Here is a 19,954-nt window from a genome sequence, read left to right as displayed (position 1 = left end):
TCTCAGGCCACCTGCTTTATTATCAGAAGTTAGGATTTTTCATGGAAGCAAACAAGAAATATTCTTGTATTCCACTGTTACAGCAGAGCTGTAGAGACACTGAAGTCCAGCTAAAGAGGCAGTAGTGCTCTGTGAGGTGAAGGGGGTAGGAGAAGAAAAACCACATTAATGCCTTAAACCAGCAGTGTAGTCTACCTATGTCCAAATCTTCTAGTTCTTACAGGTTTTCCTCCTTTGGAATGTTTCTCATAAGAGAAAAAAACATGCCCCGTTATTGGACCCAGATTAGGAGTACCAAGTGTAAATTTTTCTTATAAATTGTGTTTCTTTCTAGACCCTATTTTAGTGTGAAAGGTGAAACTTGTCCCTAAGAGTAACACTGTTAATTGTGCCTGTATGGAGAATACAGCATGTAGAGCATGTGTGCAGATTTGTTGTTGTTTTGTTATTCTTCAAAGTCAATCTTGTGGTCAATATCTTACTTTAAAAAAAAACCAAAACCAACTTAATCAGGATGCAGGTGCAATTATAAGCTTGTTGGGGTTTTTTTGTTTGTTGTTTTTTGGGGGTTTTTTGTTTTCCTTTGCTCCTTGCTGGGCATTTTGAGAATAATCCAAGGTCTTTCAGGAAAGCTCACAGATCATAACTCAAGCCCTGTAAAATTGTTCCCTCCATCCCCTTGCCCTCAGATATAGAGGGGATTTGCACATCACAGATGTGTATGAATGTTCAGATCTAAAAAGGGCCTTGAGTGTAGGAGGGAGGTTGGGGAATGAGTGAGTCATTCCTCTCTTTTCATATGATGTGAATCTCTAAAATAATTAAAAAAATTCCCAAGATACCCACTGGTTCTGAAAAAAACATGCAGTTGTTTGCACTCTACATCCTCTCACATACACCTGAGGTATTTTGGGCCTTTTAAGTTGGTGATCTAGATAAATGGTATAAAAAAAAACTTTAAGTGTTTGTAGCTCCCTCATTTCACAGGTCTTTTAGCCTCTGATACCTCTCCATCTGCTGTATCCCACTGCAGATCATGTTCCATAATAATGCTCCTCCTTGTCTGCTTCTTCTGAATGCATTACGAGTTTCCAACCAAAAATCAGAAACCATACACCTGAAGAGTAGATCACACATGAAGACTAGATCACACAACAGCCAGAGGAGAAGTAATGGCCTGGTGAAGTACTTCAGAAAGTATTGACTCTCACTGCTTCTTTAGAAACTGCAGACTGAACTTGTTTTTTGGTTTTTTTCCATGGTGTCTTGCTGCTCAGGGCTTGTACTGTGATATCCGACAGCTGGTCCAGTTTATCAAGGAGGCCCATGGGAATGTATTTAGGAGAGTGGCGCTCAGTGCCCTCTTGGACAGTGCTGAGAAGTTAATACCAGGAAAAAAGACAGAGGAAACAGAGCAAGAGCCAAAACCTTCAGTGAGCAAAAGGTGAGTGTCGGGAGGGAGAAGGTAAATGACTGACTTGCATATGACTCTGACTATCTGTGCCAAACACAAATAAAGGAAGTCCCAAGGGATTGTTTTATATTTATAGCATGTCAGTTTTTGATGTACAGACTTTTGCTGTGGTAGCAGCCTCCTTTAAAATTTAATGATCTGAGACAGCAACAAATTTGCAGAGAGAATCATTGGCAGTCTCATATAAGAGGCATAAGAGAACAGGAAACACTGGGATAAGGAGAGGTTAAAAGAACTAAGAGTCGTAGTGTCACTCCCAAACACTCAGTGGATGTACTTTTTAATATGCATCACATCCTTTGGGATGTGTACCTGTTTTTCTGACAGGCAAACCCTGGTATGCAAAACAAATCCCAGAAGAAATCGAATACTGACATGCTTCTTTATCAAAAAATGTCCTCTGGTGCTTTGAGGAATTTGTTTTATTAAAATGTTGGGAAGAAGGATTAAGAGAGTTGAAAAAGTCCTGAAAACCTTGGCTTTGCTGCTAAGAACTGATGCCTTTTTTTGGGAATAATATGTGAGTTGCTAAGGAGAGGGTACCTCTCTAAAGCTACTTTGCCGGTTCCCATATCCAGTTCTATGTGATGACCATGAGATGGGCCATCCACTTCCTTTGGCTGATGGTTTATCTTGTCTGTGTAGGTCTGAGGCAGGAAGTGTCATCATTGACAAAGGCCAGGCCTCAGCTGCCCCTGATGAGTGCCGGAGCTACGTCTCGAGCCGCCCAATGCAAACTCCAGAGCAGTAAGTAAATATTGAATTGTTCAGTGTGTTTGTGCCAGCAGCTCCCTTCTAGGGAAACAGCAGAGGTTTGCAAGTGACAGTGCAAGAGATTTGTCAATATTGTGTACCATGAATGCATAGCATGTTAATTCCTCAGAGGTTTAACCACAACTGTTCTCCAAACTTGCTTTGTACTCCTGGGTCATGATGTTATTAATTTTCAGCTTCTGGGTTGTTGCTAAGAGTCATTAATGCTTCATTGAGAGCCAGCCCATTCTTAACCTGCCTTGGGCTCCAAAGATTGCTCTAGTTCCCTTTTCAGCACAGGGAATCAACCTACTGCTGGCATTGTACATCTGAAATCTATGTCCAAAGATTTCTGCCATTTACCATTGAACTAAACTTAGACAATACTCTTAAGAATTTTACAAAATTCTGCAAATGGCCACTGGTCCCTAAGTAATTTTTGGGCAAGTCATTTAACTCCTCTGAATACGTGTCTGCCTTGTTAAAGAGCTTTGAGATGCACTGCATGAAGGCATTGCTTGCACAAGGGCCCAGAGCTCTACATCACATTCTCCTCCCTTAATTGAACCTGCAGTTTCACTGTTGCTGGGACAGCAGGGATAACACAAAGCCTTTTACTGCTCTGTAGGATTGTAGCAAGTTATTCCTCTCTAAGCCCTGCCATAGCCATGGGACATCTCAAGAATATAGTAAAAAATGTTGTCCCAATTCCAGCTCTTAATGAGCAGGTTCACAAATGGCTGCAGTCATGTCCTAAAGCTTTCTGGTACAAATGCTTGTAGAAATTACGAATGTTGTCTTATAAATGTAGTTCATTTTGACAGAAAGAAGGTGGTTTACTTTCATGTGTAGGAACTAAAAATTGGAATGACCTGTTCAATGGATGTTCAGAATGGAGAGGAGAGCGTAAACCAGTCCTGCCTTTGACTCAGATTTGTGTCAGTACCTCTTTTTAGGGGCAGCCTGCACCCCAGATTGCTCTCTCTTCAGGTTCTTAATAACAGCCCATTAGGTCTATTACAAAATGAATTATTTATTTAATGGACACAAATTTAACTGCCATAAGACTTTAACAGATTACTTGCTACACAGAACAAATGAAAGAAACTACTAGTAGATTAACAATTTGGTGCACTGTAATAATAAGGTACCTATATTACAGCTAGAGAAGAAATAGTTTAGGATTCAATGTATCTTACCATTTAGTTTCTGGTGGGGCATACATAAAAAAAAAGTATTTTGCTTTCAATTTCTGGAGAAGTAACCACCAAGATGCATCCAAGCTTGAGGAAGGAGCCCTACAGGTTTCCAGGGAGTGTGTAGGAGACTTCTACCTCAATGAAAACTTGTGTAGCTTTTATAGTTGTAAAGTGTCTCTTAGTTAATGATTGTTTGCTTATCTCTTTACATCTTGCTCTCAGGGTCAGGGATGCTCATTGTCAGCTGAGGGTCTGATAATAACCAGAGAGAACTCCCTTTTGGGCATCTGTCTGGCCTGGGTTGTCTCACCCATGTGCACCAGCTGATGGACAGAGCAGATAAGCTGTCTGTGGTAGAGGGGGGATGACCTTCTGCCTCAGTGGACTAAGGGCAGAAAAGATGATTGTTTTGTGTCTTGAACAACACTGAGTGTATCACCAAGCTTATGTCCCACTAAGAACAGTGTATTTGGAATTCAAAATGAAAGAACCTCAAGCAATGGAGAGGTTAGGAGGGGGCTGCAGAAAGGAAGTCTCATTTCCCTGAGAATTCAAACTTCACTGAAATACAGTTCATGCTTTGCATACTTTCTGTTCCAGTGATGAGCAAATCCAAGGGGCCAATCTGGGACGCAAGGACTTCTGGAGGAAGATGTTTAAGTCACAAAGTGCAGCTAGTGACACCAGCAGTCAGTCTGAGCAGGACACATCCGAGTGCACCACGGCTCACTCTGGAACCACCACAGACAGGCGCTCCCGCTCGCGCTCCCGACGAATCTCCCTCCGAAAGAAACTCAAACTTCCCATAGGTAAATGTATGTCTCTTTCTATTCTATATACATATTGCATGGGCAGGGAAATACAGCTAGACATAGCTGTCTTAAGAAATCCTGCAGCACAGTTCCTTATTGTCTGCATATTCTCCCAGAGAAGCTGTGATGTGCTGCTCGCTCCATTTTACAGATTTGGAAGTGAGGCAAAGGGAAATGTAAGCAATTTGCCCAAGGTATCAGGGGATATTTTTGTCAAAATAGATTAGTAAAACTTTTCCCCTAAAGTAGTAAGCTAGTACTGTAATCTCACAGGCACTGTTCCTGTCTGGAAGAGAAATATTCCAAATTAACATTTGTTTGACAGAGAATATATCCATTACAATTCCCAGAACCTGGCCTTGCATGGTAGTTAATATATGTTACATGAAAATGTTGCCTTGTGCTTGTCTCTCATTTTCCCATGCCTTACTGTGGAGAAATAGACTCTTCTAGGAACAATGTTGAGATTTGTACTGAGTGGCTCATTCTGTGACAGGGAACTGGCTGAAGCGCTCCTCCCTCTCTGGCCTGGCTGATGGAGTGGAAGATCTCCTGGATATCAGCTCTGTTGACCGTCTCTCCTTCATCAGGCAGAGCTCCAAGGTAAATGTGTCAGGCTGGATTACAGAGAGCTTAAAAAGGCAGGATCTGGCTGGTTTTAGCTCCACATGGGGACATTTGTATTCAATATGGACGTTGCAGCTAACAAGACTGTCACAGAAGTCTCCAGAGTAGAGCCATGGGAATTCAGCACTGGAGTTTTGTACCTCATGGTGAAGAAGAGGTTAAATTTACACTGTACTGGTCAGTCTGCTCTGCTGCACTGAGAGGGAAGTGCAGGCTCTGTCAACACACATCTTTGGTCACACTTCTCCTTCCTTTGTCCTTCCACAGCCTCTCAAGAAAGACCAATCCTTTAAGCAGAAAGCTTAAAAGATGAAGTGCCTCAGTGTTTGTCAGTCTGTGCCCAGACCCAGCTGTGTTGCTCTGGTGACCCTCAGAGCCCCTCTGTAGATGTTTGTGTCCAGGCAATGAGTGTCTAACCGAGCTGCCCTGCTCTGGCCAGGCTGACCAGCCCCTCTGTCCCTGCACAGGTGAAGTTCACCAGCGCAGTGAAGCTGTCAGAAGGAGGGGGGCCAGGAGGAGGCCTGGACAACGGCAGAGACGAAGAGGAGAATTTCTTCAAGCGTCTTGGTAAATGGCGCACCTGCCGAAGACACCCATCCAAGCTCCATCACACAGAAGAAAAAGATGGTTAGAAATCAGGGTTCTCGTCTCCTTTTTGCTTTCTTTTAATCATTTTTAAAATATATTTCTTTCTGTATTTTACCCCTTTCCCTTTTTTCCTGCTTTCTCCATGGTTTTTGTCTCCATTGTAGCCTTCTCCAATTTTTTAGTCTTTGTAACTGTTTTCTTTCCCTTCCTTCTTGCTTTTGTTTTGATTTAGAAAAAAGCTCCGGTAAATTTTTTTTCTAAAAAAAATCAGACTATCTAAATAAATCATACATCGTTTGGGCTTTTAAAATCAAATCAAATTTGGTCAATACACTTGAAAAATTAATACTTGCTTCAAAGCACTTATTCAGTTCAAAATTAGGTGTCTAAATCTTCCGTTGTCCAATACAACAACTCCATCTGTTTTTTTGTTTAGTTTTGTTTTTTCAATTTGTAACTATTTGACAGTTTTAGCAAATATCAGCACAGAAATGGAAAACCCTACACAAACCTTGTTGTAATTATCTCTTTTCTTCTGTGTTTGCATGTGTAGTCTCTACATACCATTTGTTAGGGATGCTGTCCCTTTTTCTTAGCACACAACTTAAGAATAAAAACACTCCTTTTCTTTTCCACAGAAGTGTATTTAATTGTTATGTATTTTCAAAGTCAGCAATGTCTGAAAAGTGCCTTTACGAATAATACAAGGTCATGGTATAATCTGTTTTAAGATGTCATGCAGTTATTGACATGCTCATGTTGTCAGCTCAAAGCACACCCCTCTTGTCAGGGGGATAACCTTGTAGCGTGAATTTCTGTTACTTTTTTTTAAGACAACACAACTGGATTCCCAAAAACACGCAAAAAGGAGTCAATTTTGGTTTTTAGCATGATTTCTGTAGTTTTATAATATGCTGCATTTTCTGGCATTATGTTTGGTTTTCTTCTGACATCACACTTTGACATTGCATTGTCTATTTTGCCATCACCTGTCCCAGGCCTGCAGTGTAATGCATATAAGGCATTTTTAAGGCAAGTGATAATTGCAAAATATAAGCATATCTTGTCACTGTAAACTGGTCATCATCTGCCACTGGTGAATGGTGGTGCCTTTCAGTTAGCTCCTAGATGAAAAGTATTGTTCATTTTTAAGAATGCATCAGTTCAGCACCTTGTTGTAGTCTGGTAGCATTCTTCAATTTCCCCAGCAATGGAAGAAATTAGTTTGTTCATCCACTGCTTTGTGCTGAAGTAGGTATGAAATACTTTGACCATATTTTAAAAATGGTTCCAAATGTCTGAGGGGCAGTGAGAGCTTTACAGATTGCCACAGCTGTTTCTGCAGTGTGCCTGTGAGATGACCTTCATATTTTGCTGTAGAAAATTAATTTTTTTTTTATCTTGCTAACACAAGAGTAATAAAAGTTTGAGGCCAAGTGTGACAGTTAAGGAAGCTCTATCACTGTATCTACAAGGGTCTCTGATACTCAATGAAAGCCATGTAGCTTTAGCTAAAATAGTTGTATCTGCCACTGTGCTTTCCATGTGCACAGTGAATCAGTGTGAGCCCTGTTCATGGTGGGACAGTTTATAACCCAGTACAATTCTACTGAGCCTTCAAATTTCCCTGTCTTCCATACAGATCAATTTTTCTGTGCTCAACAAGGAGTGAATATAATGGTAGATGGGTGTAGTGTTAAAACCCTCAAAGTCTGATCATAAGCATCATACTGGAACCTCTCTCTGCCTTCTCATTTTTGTCATTCATGGTGTTATGCTATTACTTTGCTCTTGTTTTTTCCATGTGGTGTTTCCTCCTGTGTTTTTGGGTTTTTTTAACAGTAGACCAAATGGATAAGGGAGAAATAAATTAGATAAAAAATTATAAAAGGTAGAACAATTTGTGACATCATTTACGAACTGTAATCTTCATCATGATTTATCATGTAGACCACTGGAAATTGTGTTATAGATGTATGTAAGCATACATATGTGTGTGTATCTGTATGTGTGCATATGTATACATATATCTACACATATATATTTACACATTCATGTGTAAAAATATTTATTTTCAAGTAAATAAATATTTACTTTACCTGTACCTCTTCTTACCTATACTAAGAGCTCATAGACATGTATAGAGTTACAGTGCTTTTACATGAGACCCATAATGTTCCCTTGGGCACTTGCTGAAGATGCTGTGAGTGACCACAGAAGCTGTCAGGGTGTTCAAGGCACAGCAGCTCGTGTGCTCTGGAGGATGAGCTCGTGGTCACAGAGAGGCAGGAGGTGGTGTGTCCTCCTGCTTTAGGAAACGGTCTCTGCTCTTTGGGCAAGGTCTTTTGGAGGCCTGAGTCACATGAATCCGGTCAGGGAGGGCTGCCCTCATCACAGCAAGGCTACTCCAGGATGAGCTTAACAAGGGACAGCCACCAGCTGCCTCTGAAGAATTGTCTTGTAAAGCTTCAACAAAATGCAAGATATGCCACTGAGCTCAGAGGGACAAAAGCTCTGCTAGCTCTTTATAGTGTGGGTTAGGGACATGCCTTAGGCAAGTTTCTCTTCTTTATCTCATACAGGCACAGGCTTAACAGGGCCCTGAACAGGGAACATTTGTTTGTACCTCAAATAAATTAGTGTTATGTAGGAAGGCTCAGATAAGACATAAAAGCTGTAAGGAAGCAGAAGGACTTGGAAGGATGTTTGCATGTGTAAGTGTTCTACCTGTTCTTTCTACTTTGTTTGATCCATTTCAGTAGAATATTTTCCCAACATAGGAACGTTTTGTTTGCTGGTGACCAGGTGCAGCTTCACTGGAAAAAAAAAAGACAAGGAATTTGTAAAGAAGTCTCTTGAAATTTGATATACCTCTGTCTTTAAGGGAAAAGTGAAGATCCACATTGTCATTTTCTGTTGTGACTTTTTTTGTGGTGCATAAATGCTTTCCAAGTAATTCTAGGGAGTGCACACACAAAAGAACTTCAACTTTCAGCCATTCTTCTTTCCTGAAGTAGACAAAAAGTCCTGTAGATGTTTTTATTCATGTCCTTCAAATAATCTACGTTTAAAACCAATTTTTAATTCTCCACTCAATGTTCTCTTCTTCAGTGCTTTATCCTTCAGTGTTCTGTAAACTTTTGTACTTTCAGATGTAAACAGGGAGAGTATTATGGGCAAAGACAAAAACCCCAGAAACTGACTGTCCTTTTTTTTGACCAAACATTTTGGCCTTCAAACAGCTTTCCTTGTTTCTAATCTGTCTTTCTATCCTTCTCTCAACTCTATCATTACCAACTGCATAATGATTTTCTGCAGTAGAAGTGCTAATTTGGATTACTTGATTTATGATGTGAACTCTATACACAGAGTTTTAAATTGTCCCCAAGGTGGGATGCCATCTTCATTTTTGATCTGAACTCTTTTCCATCCCAAAGCATACAAGACCCTTCAAGGGAGAGAGGCTGGAATGATGATATCTAGGAGCTGAGGCCAGTCTCACTTGCCTCTTTACTCTTGTGGTAATTGCAGATGTTTGCCTGAAAAAGTGCTTAATTTCCACATAGACTACACATTCACTACTGATTTTTCTGTCCTAGTAGATGATATATAAGGAATAAGGGTTATGCATGCTGCACTTTATAGTAAACTTAAAGGCAGTAGAGAAGTAAGGTAGGAGATGATTAAGGGGAAAAAAAAGTCTGTAAGCAAGATGATCTGTGTTAAAGAGGTGGGGAGGAAAGACAACACCCTAATTCACCTGTGTTGGAGTAGGTCCTGGGCTTCCACACTGAGTATGGTGATATCTGGGCAGATATCAGTATGACCAATGCCAGAATCTGACTAGTTGAATGTCTGTTTCTCGAAAGTCACAAATACTGTAAAAATGAACCTGTTATCTTCAAGATAACTCAAGGAGAGAAAGGGATTTACACTAAGACTGTACTCATCAAGATTTTTGTTCCCCATTTTTTACTGGTGAGAGACTGTGTTCCCTTCTCTCTACCCCTCCCTGCATCCCCTCTGTACTCTCTACCTCTTTAGGTTGCCATAGCTTTGATGATCACTTGGCCTCCAAACAAGAAGGAGGAAAATCCAAGAACGTTGTGAACCTGGGAGCGATCCGCCAAGGCATGAAGCGCTTCCAGTTTCTGCTGAACTGCTGTGAGCCAGGCACAATCCCTGATGCCTCCATTTTGGCAGCAGCTCTAGACCTTGTAAGTCTTTATTGCTCTCTTGTTTCCTGCTTAGAGCATGTGCATATGTGCTGCTCCACTGTCATTCACTGATGCTCTTCATGCCCCACAGACAGAATGTAAAGCATCACAGCAATGCCAGCTGCTGCTGGTGGTATTAGCTGGAGCTTTAGCATCTGTGAGTGGACAAGTTTGCAGACAAAATGGATCCTTTTTTTAATTACATGGCCCCTGTAGCTACATTATTGCCAGTGCAAAGCTTATATTGTTGTCTTTGTACTTCTCTCACAGACACTCTGTTTCTGCTCCTAGCGTCAATCTATATAATAAGGATTGAAGATTGGATAACTGCTTGGAGAGGTGCAGGAACTCCACTCTGCAGTTCTGACAGAGTTATAAGTACATTAGGCAGCACTGAACTATTAGTCACCAGAGCCAGTCAGTGGGGAAAAAATTACATCAGAGTGTGTGTGCTTTTAAATGTGGATATTGCTGATTTGTCAATGCAAATCAAAGTAGTGACAGAATTCCAATCCCTTCTTCCTGATATTCTGTATCTCCTTCCTTCTTATCCTTGCAGTTGTGTTTTTTTAACAATCCCTCCCATTTCTAAAGTTGTGGCCTTCACCCTGTGATTCATGAGCCAGTGGGGCTCTGTGAGGTGTTTCTGTGACAAGCAAGGAGTGTGACAAATACAGCTGTGAAAAACCAGCCAAATATTAGCAACTTATTCTGCATGCTGCATTTTACTTCCTTCTGTAAGCGTTTGGCCATGTGCAAGCTGAAAAAAGATTTAAAGCCACTGCTCTGAGCATCCACATGCTCTCTGTCCCTTTTCTCCCCACGCCCCACCTCTCATCCGTGTGACTGCTGTGCCATTTGTGCTCAAATTCAGCTTTTTTGCTCACTGCTGGGGGTGTCAGGCTCATGGACTCTGCCTTCCCGCTAGCCCATGCCCTGACCCTGCTGCATTGCCTGCTCCATGGCTGCAGGGATGTTATGCTCTGTGCACCTCTCCTCTGCATCTTCCTCTTGACCTTGCACCCTTGGTCTGCAGATCCAAGCACGTCTGCATTAGTGTTGGTCTGGAGTTGCTGTTGCTGTCAGTTCACACCTAGCTCTGCTGTGTGGAGTGGTCCTCACCCATCTTCCAACAGGCACAGGTTCCATTCACTGTTCCCACACCTCCTGCCAGAGGTTGTTGTTCCTCTGGATGGAAGCTGTGACGCAGGGGCTGACAGAGTGGCTCGTACCGCTCAGGGTTGCAGTGAGCTCAGAAGGTGGATTGCAGCCTGCTGAGTGTGTGATACCCAACTTCAGTGTGCAAGACTTCCAGGCTGCCACCCTGTTCCAAATTCTAAACTAACACAGTGAGGTGTAAGCTGCATGGGCAGGAAAGAGCTCATTCCTAGCGAGTTTGTCACCAGGAGCCTTCTGAAGATGCACTACTCTGTGCTCTGATAAATCAGATGGTAAAATGGGGTTTGGCAATTATGTCCCCATTGCCTGTTAATGTCTTACTTAATTTTTAAGTTTCCCAAATGCCAAAGCACAGAGCAGCTTAACTGTTTGAAGATGTCTGACTTCTAGAGCTGACTTCTACAAACTAAAATGTAACAGTCTCTCCATTCTACTGAGTGATGCAGACAATTTTGGTGTTAGAATTTCTAAAAGGTCTTCAGCTAAAGATAAGGAAGCCTTGCTCTAATTATAGCCTTGGGAGACTCCAAGTACCTGTTCAGTTGGCATGTTCTCTACAAAGTATTGGGGATATGTAGAAGTTAGGCAGTCACGTGCAGTGTATACTTTAAAAAATGACAGCTTGTCATCTCACCATTGGTTAATGGCAATAGAAAGTTCCCACATTATATGCAAGCAGAGTGTACCCAAAATGAAGCCTTCTGGGTGTTTTAACTTGTGTTTTCAGGCTTTTGAAGTAATAGTTTGAAGCAGGTCTGATACAAATGAAAAGCTTCTTAAGTCATTTTATCCAGCCTGGTTGCTAAGGCAACCTTAAAAAAATGAAAGGCAAAGAGTTTGGGTTTCAGTTCTCCCATAATTTTTCTGAGCGTGCTTTTTCATATGCAGGTTTGGAAAATTCTATTCTTACAACAGCTTTGAAATCTTTGATCAGCTTTGATGTTTGTACTGGCTTGCCACACTGATTTAAAGAAATTAGAACAGTGAAAGATATGATGCATCCTTATGGAGCTAATAATTTGTTTGTGTATTAAAATGAGTGTTGCCTTAGGTTTAGTGGTGATGCAGTTAACATATTTTCCTAGAAGCAGCATCCATGACTAAATTTTTAAAACTACAATCAATATATGGATGTGCAAACATTCAGTGATAATTGATATGTTGCAGACAGCTCTGTCTTTATGTACTCAGCTTAAATCCAGACTTTGCAACAGTCAAATTGATTTACTTTGGGATATTTCAGTCTATGCTTAGGATTGTGTTACTGTGTTACCTGAAGTAGCCTAATTAGACTGCAGAAAATGACCAGCTTTTCTTCGACCAATATAGCAGTGTGTGACACCTGCCAGCATTACATTTCTCCAGTAAGTTGTGTGAGATCATTTGTAAATCTTTTATCCTTGTTGAAATGCAGTAGTTTTACTGCTTTCTGGTAGGATGGTGTTTGAGATCACCTATGAAGTACTGGGACAGTAGAAGCAAAGTCTAAACTGCAGGAATACTGGTCAAAATCCTGACTCCATGTCCCTGTTTCCATGGCAGAAATATTTCCCTGTAGAAGTGCTTATGCTTGGGAAGGAAGTCAGAGATTGCTACAAACAGGTCCCAGAGTAAAAGACTGGGAGCAAAACCAAGCAACTGTGTCATGGATTGTACTTGACCATTTTGTAGGTATAATCAGAGAGGTCTGAGCTAATTGAAACAGGCAATTCTCCAAGACACTGATAAATCATTTACTTGCAACCCGTCTTCATGTACCTGCTAAGGCAACTTTCATGTCAGACTCACTTTTGCTTAGACAAAGCAGAGCTACCCAGTCAGCACCTTTTGAGAGTTCTCAAATTTACCCTGGCATCTGTTAAAAGTATATTATTGGTATCATGTGCCTTTCTTTTCTGTCTTGAAGAGAACAGCGCCAAAAATGAATTTTTGCTCAAAGTGCCATGTGAACTCTAGGAAGGGACTCAGGGAAAACTGCCCCTGATTGATTAGTGTCATAAAAGTCATTGTTCTTGAAAACAAAACTGGACATAAGTACTCTGTAGTGATAGAACTGCAGAATCATTTTACATGAACAATAATGTGATGCTGTGAAATTCCAAATCCACTCTGTATTTAGTTCCTTCCACCCAGGTCATTTGCTCTTTAAAACAAATCAGGTTATCTGTTGAAAAAATTCATTGGGATGACTTGAATTATTAACAAACTGGTGAATTAATGTAAATTTATACAGCACAAGAACAATTTTCAAGGTGCAAAACAATATAGTAAGTCTAATGTTAAAACTGGACTGGTGAACAGTTGCATAGGCATGGGCAGACTTGTGAGAGTATTGCTGCTGTGTCAGGTTTTGACAGTGACCACGGTAACTTGTGTTCTTTTCAGCTGCTCATCACCTGCCTGATTAATTTCTCTCCATTTGTGATGTGTTTCTCTGTTGTGTGAATCCATCTCTGTTCATTCTGTCACATCTTCATCTTTCTCTTGCTGCTGCTGCTTCAGGTTTCTCAGAGCCTCAGGTAAGCAATCACAGGAAGCTTGTGCCCTATCATGTTCCTTCATACAGGAGGTCTTTGCAGTGATTTTGAAATAATATAGTGATTTTTAATTAGTCCTGCTCCTCCCCTTTGCTCCCCATCCTACATATCCTCCTTTAATTATGGTAGTTGTGTGCTTTCATCATGTTTACAACACTTTTCTTTACAGGATTCCAGTATGCTAAGAAATTTTGACTTCATTGCTAGTGAACTAAACCAAAGTAGACTAAGGCTGAGGCTTTCTCTCTTCATGTATGTCTCCATGGTTAAGGTTTTACTTTTTGAGAATAAAAGAATGGCATCCTCAACTATTCCGTGTTCCATATTGCATGTGGTCAACAAGTATTTAATAATGTTTTTCCAGTGCTAGATACTTGTTTTATTTCTGGTTAGTGAGTGTCTGCATTCAGATTTCTGCCTTCTTCATCAGAACATCATGGCAGCTTAAACCTTCCTCTTCAAGAGAATTGCTTTTTTATTTTTTCCCCCAATGTTTGCAAAAATGTGAGTAAAAGCTGCAAATGGCTGTTGTGTCAATAATTTCTTAAATCAAACTTTAGGAGCATTGGCCCAAAATTTGTTGTTTTCAATTTTTAATTAAAACATTCTTGGAGGCTCTATTTAATAATCTTCAACAGACCATCTTACAGGGTCTCAGGGCCTGTCTAGTATTTATAGACCACATTTGAAAAGTCCTTCTTTAGAAGTAGTTACTGATCTGCTTAAATTATTTCATTAAAGCTGTCAGCATCTAGAAGTGTGTAACACATATTTGTGCTCTGTGAAATCCCTGTTAATGAACCTTTTAAAACCAGCTGGTAAACTGTAGGCATTGTTGTGTTCTTAGTTTTACAAACTGCTGATTGCAGTTTTGGTTGTGGAAATTGCAGGAAGAAAGGGGAAAATTAAATGGAAATTAGGAAATCCATTTTCTTTTAGTCACTTTCCCTGTCTGTAAGGATACTATTTTGGCAGTTTAGATTGCTGGGGATAAAAGCTACTCCTGAGGCTAAGCTACCCTTTAGGAAACAAAATTACTGTGTCAATTTTTTGGACATTTCAGGAAGTTTCAGAAGGATTCTGTATTGGTCTAACATTTGTCCTGCTGAGTGATTTAATACAAACTAAGATACACTCAGTATAATTTTCCCATTAAAGTTATTCTTCCAAGCCAGGGCCAGGGGGATTTTCCTTTGGAAAATCATCAGTCCTTTAAAAACTCAGCTGCCTGCTGTTACTTCAGTACTGAATTGCCTGACATTTGCTGGGATGATTGAAATTTGGCCAGTGAAACTTTGTTGACTTACACCAGAGTAATGTATTTCTGTCCCCATAGTTATTAATTATAACCCCAAAATAGGGCTTTTCCTAGTTTTACCAAGCCTCCATTTATGCTGTCATCCCCAAGATTCAGAAGCAGAACCTGAAGTGCCAAATGCTAGGATTTGTGTGGCCGTGGTGTCATTTGCTGCTGCAATATTTGCAACCTCAGTAGCAAAGGTGGAACTAAAACTTGACTTTTTTGTGCAGTAGCAGCACTAGATGTGTGCTTCTGCTTTTTGCAGTCAGGTGGTTTCTGAAGGAGAGCATTACAGAGGGGCATAATGTTCTTTTAAAGTTTATATTGTGTTTCTTTCTGCCCTTCCAGTGTTTGGGCTGAGCAAGAGTGCTCAGTGTTTATGAGCTCAAGAAGTGAGATTATGCAGAGAGACTCTGTGTCAGCTTTTTATGGAGACATTGCTCATACTGTGTGACTCCTTGGCAAGCTTGCAAAGCAATTTTTAAGGCACAGAATACTCTAATGTTCGGAGAGCTTCTCCAATGTGTTTGTTTTGCTTTTAAGGTGATTTTTTTTGCCAACATTTCAGGAAGCTCCTGTGGTGGCGCGAGCAGCCCTGTTCCTTGAGTGCGCGCGCTTTGTGCACCGCTGCAATCGTGGCAACTGGCCCGAGTGGATGAAGGGCCACCATGTGAACATTACCAAGAAAGGGCTGTCCCGTGGCCGTTCTCCTATTGTGGGCAACAAAAGGAACCAGAAGCTGCAGTGGAATGCAGCCAAGCTCTTCTACCAGTGGGGAGATGTAAGTGTTTCCTTCTCTTCTGCTTACGTTTAAAAAATATGGCAAGATATAAAGGTAATTGGATCCTATACAGGATTTCAGTCCTTGTAGGATGGGGATTCAGAGAAGCCTTCTTTCCAACCTGCACTTCACGGCCTGCCAGGAGCCTCCCTTCTGCTAAGGGAAGTGACTTTGCTAGGACATGTTGTCTCCAAGGGTCGGTTTGGCCCATTGTCCTTTTTCCAGCACTTGTCATATGTGAATGAGTAAGGAAGAGGGAAAATGTAGGCTGTAATACTACTTTCTATTTTTCTTACTTCCAAATATATTTAGCCTAGGGCTCTTTGAACTAGGTGTGGTGCTGTATATTTAGTAATGATTTTCTCTTTGCTGTACTTAATTCAGTTTCTCTTTGCACCCATACAGACTGTTAGCACTTAAAACTTTTGGCAAGGAATTCTACACACCTACTATGAGTCATGTAAAGAATCATCTCCTCTTGTTTGGCACTTGAATCCTTCAAGTTTTCTTTGATTGTGATCTTTACCATGCAGGAAGGAGGCAATTGCCTTATCTGGCCCTGTGAATGCCACTTGCAATTTCCTTGTTAAGCCCCCAGGATATAATTGCTGAACATCTGACATGTATACACATCATTTCTCACAACTCAAAATAGTGGGAGAAGTTCCTTTGACTGGTTTCAGATGTCTTCTTACTGGAAGTTAGCATTGTACTTCTCACCTCTTCTAAAAACCAGTGAGCACCATAATTCCCATCCCCCCCAGAAAAATAAGACATAAAATCCAACATTTATGGAAATTTAAAAATCATGTTCTGCCTTGCTGGCTTGAATTCTTGTAGGTTAATCCAACATGTGCTTCTCAGTGGAGCACATTGTAGGGAACCTCAAAATAAAGCTGTCCATATCAATACATTGCCACCACAGAAGAGCCCAGGGAGAGACTCCAACTTGAGTCTTTGAACCTGAGCTTGATATCTTTGCAGATCTCTTCCTTCCATTCCTAAAGCTAACTCAGAAACTGCTATCTGGTCATCCTATCTCTGGTAAAGTCTCAATCAGAGGAGATTATCTTAATAACAGCACAAATACCTAAGTTCCTTGAAAAAGCAAATAGGGTGAAGGTATTTGCTTCTGTATTCCATGAAGTCACTGCCTTAGCCTGACTCCTTTGAGAACTCCTTTTAAGTGGAAAGCAAAGGATTGCATAGTCATTGAATTTTTGCATGCTTTCAGAGAGCCAGAACTATCCTCTCTATTTGTGGAAGCCATGTTTCTAGACATTCCCTTTTCTAAGAGTCTCAAAAAATGAAATAAAGAAATACAGTAACTGTTGGAAGCCAGTTAGATTCCCCCTCAGCCATCATTTTTAGTAACTGATATACCTGACCTGGAAAAAGTCCAGGAAGGTTGTTTTTTTTCATAATGTCAAAAGTACTACCATGTGGTTCAAGGTCATAAGAAAGCAGCCAGGGAAATCTGATCATAGGCAACTTGGCATAATTGTCTTCCCCTTAACTTTAATGGCATCATAACACTCATCTGGATGCATTGTCCATTCTGAGACTAGCATGTGTTTGCTGCTGCTTAGGAGCATTTCAGAAGGGAAAAGCCTTGCATTTACTAACTGTAAGGCAGGATGAGATTTGGAGAGTAGTTTTAGAGTGTGGATTTTTTTTCCTTGCCCTGAAAGGTGTCTTGCTGTTCACTCATATCTCTGATTCTTCTCACTGAAGGCCAGAAGAATTTATTTATCCACAGCCTCCCTAATAGCCATCAGAGACTCACAGTGGTGAACCCTTTCCACAGGAGGTGACTTGGACTGCCCATGGCAGGGATGAACCTTTTGAATCAAAAGTCCTGACTTGTTCTGCTGTCTTTTGAAATAATACAGTGTTAAATCTATTCTGATCAGGTTAGTCTGTCACTTCCTTTGACTGCTTCTGTTAAGAGGACTTTTGATTTTGCTTCTCTGTTTGCTAGAAAACCAAAAATACAGAAAACACATGTCAGGAATTCAGTGCTAATTAAATGGGAACCTGTGGGATTATATCTTACTGCTTTAACATTAGGGTGGGCTACACAGCAGAAATAGTATGTGATAAATTACTGTTTTATGGACAGGCATGTAGAACATTTCTTCCTTTAAATGCCTGAAATATGAAAGGCAAAAAATTGAGATGTGTGCAGTTCCTTATCAATGTATTGACAACTATTTGTGTCAGCATGCAAACCACAGCAGTATCTCCTTATTGTCTTTATGTAGCAGAGTCTGTCCTTTCCCCTGTTGCTGGATTTCAGAGGAAGTGTTTAATAGCAAGAATAAGTGACCATTTATATATTTGTCACTTCAGCCACAGGGGGGAAATTATATAATGCTGGCATGACCATCAGTTCTGACTTGTAAAATATTTAGAAAACCTCCTTAGTATCTTTGTCTAAAACTATCCCATACTCAAAAAGGCCAAATGGCCAATGCTGATGAAAACTCTGTAATTCAAAACATCTCTTCCCTCACAAAGTGATGATCTCACAGGACAAAATTTCACATACTTATCTGTGTTTGTATCTTTTGCTCAAAGAAAATCAAGACAGTTCTTAAGAGCTCTCAAGTGTCCTGGCAGGAAAGCAATTTCCTTGCTAACACACCTTTACTTGGAATTTTCTGACAACACCACGAGAGCTATTGACACACTGACAGTGATGCTGGCAAACAGCCATGATAAACAATCAGTTTAATCAATCAGTTTCCGGAGGATGTAAGATGGAAATCTGACTGACTGCTCTTTCCATGGATCCTCTGTACACCATTATCCTTGCACCTTCCCAGCTCCTACAAGCTTACTTTCAGCTCATTTTTGGAAATTGCATCAGGGTGTTTCTCCTTTGAAGATGGAAGCAGGCTTTAATGTGGGCATTTAACTGTCTTGTGGAGGATATAAGGGCTGTTACTGGTTTCCTAATTCACAGCATGTTTTCTTAAGCAGAAGACCTACGTTCTCAGTGGAAAGACTTGGCAAAAATCTGGAATAAATATATAAAAGGATCAAAGAAAAGCGGAAGAAATTAATGCTTCATAATGACCTAATCTCCTTCTGCCTGTTATGTGCCAGTTTGGAGGGGTTTATTATTTAACTAAATTAACTGAAAATTTTCATCCTGAAATTTGGCACTTTGCAAATTTCTGTTGAAAAAAAAGACTTATGACAGCAATTAGTCTTTTGTCATCCATTTCTCCCCTTTAGACAGCAAAAATAGAGCCAGGGCATGGTGGCTGGGCTGAAATTCTCACTGCTGTGCCTCTCTTTGTCCCTCTGCAGGCAATTGGTGTCCGCCTCAACGAGCTGTGCCACGCTGAGAGCGAGAGTCCTGCCAACCTGCTTGGCCTCATTTATGATGAGGAGACCAAGAGGCGCCTGAGAAAGGAGGATGAGGAAGAAGACTTTTTAGATGACAGTAAGGAGACTCCCTTTACTACAAGAACCCCCGCTTGTAAGAACCTCTGCTTTAGGAGCACTTAATAGTTTTCTCTTTTCATTTTCTTGCCACCCAGCTGTACTTCCCAGCCCCTCACTTTCACCCCAGCTTCCTCCCCTGTTCTTTTTGTGCCTTTGGGTGTAAAACATGACAGATGTGTAACAGTACTGAAAGACTTGAAGGGGAAGGGGAAACCAGGAGCTGCAATTCCTGCACACAGAAACTGCAGTTGTAAGCAGGGTCATAATTTATTTCTTGAGCCTTGCTGTCACCTGAGTGTCAAAAGTGGTTCAGGTTCTATTCCTCACAGTTACTTCTGCCAAAATATTTATATAAGATCAGCCACTTTTCAGTTTCTGAACCTTGAAGAGTCAACTCACCTGATATGAATTGGCACAGCTCTGCTCAAGGCTTTTAAATCTTGACTTCAGTATAGTGCCTGATTTCCAGGCAGAAATTAAAAAAAAATAAAAAGCATCATTAAAATTCTGTATAACAACAAGATGATGAAACCACGTACATTTGTGCCTGTGTGTACGTAAGGGTGGAAGAGCTGTGACAATCACCGATTCTGAATGTCTGTATAGACATGCAAGTTATAGCAAACCCTGTGAACCAAAATAAATTGTCAAAACACATCCTGTTGTAGCTGTAGCTGAAGGTGGTAACAAACATTTTGTGCTCTTTAGACCATTTGTGTATATGTGTGTGCTGCAGTTTACTGGTGCTTGTCTGCCTGTATTGTTGTTCCTCATTGGGTGTAGTGTTTATTTCTGCTTTCTCTTCCTGTGGTTCTGGATTTGTTCTTAGCACTGTGTAAAGACCCACTTTGGCAGTGATATAGCACATGGATTGCTTGTACAGTTACAGAAGCCTGACTTCAAAGGAGGCTATCTTTTCCAGTTATCAGGGTAGTAATTAATAGTAATAGGAAAAGTGTCTCTTTAACAGCTAGTGATAACTCCATTAATTTGAGATAATTTTCTATATTTGAAAGTAGTTCTTTTCCATA

General features: G+C 40.6%; 1 protein-coding gene across 14 annotated transcripts in view; it reads left to right on the top strand.

The window, feature by feature from the left end:
• The window catches only part of UNC80 (unc-80 homolog, NALCN channel complex subunit), a 129,751-nt gene that overhangs the window by 38,005 nt on the left and 71,792 nt on the right, over positions 1–19,954 (top strand). For 7 of the 14 annotated variants that reach the window (XM_064433642.1, XM_064433647.1, XM_064433645.1 and 4 more), the window contains 8 exons: positions 1,278–1,444; positions 2,120–2,221; positions 4,027–4,241; positions 4,735–4,841; positions 5,333–5,492; positions 9,498–9,670; positions 15,255–15,467; positions 18,786–18,957. In XM_064433642.1, the coding sequence (XP_064289712.1) occupies positions 1,278–1,444; positions 2,120–2,221; positions 4,027–4,241; positions 4,735–4,841; positions 5,333–5,492; positions 9,498–9,670; positions 15,255–15,467; positions 18,786–18,957 (1,309 nt within the window). The remainder of the gene's footprint in view (positions 1–1,277; positions 1,445–2,119; positions 2,222–4,026; positions 4,242–4,734; positions 4,842–5,332; positions 5,493–9,497; positions 9,671–15,254; positions 15,468–18,785; positions 18,958–19,954) is intronic. The other 7 variants (XM_064433654.1, XM_064433653.1, XM_064433651.1 and 4 more) reach the window with 5 other exon arrangements.

This window comes from Passer domesticus, chromosome 10 (assembly GCF_036417665.1).
Source record: "Passer domesticus isolate bPasDom1 chromosome 10, bPasDom1.hap1, whole genome shotgun sequence".
NCBI classification, from domain to species: Eukaryota; Metazoa; Chordata; class Aves; order Passeriformes; family Passeridae; genus Passer; species Passer domesticus.
This window is presented reverse-complemented; position numbering and strand designations above follow the sequence as displayed.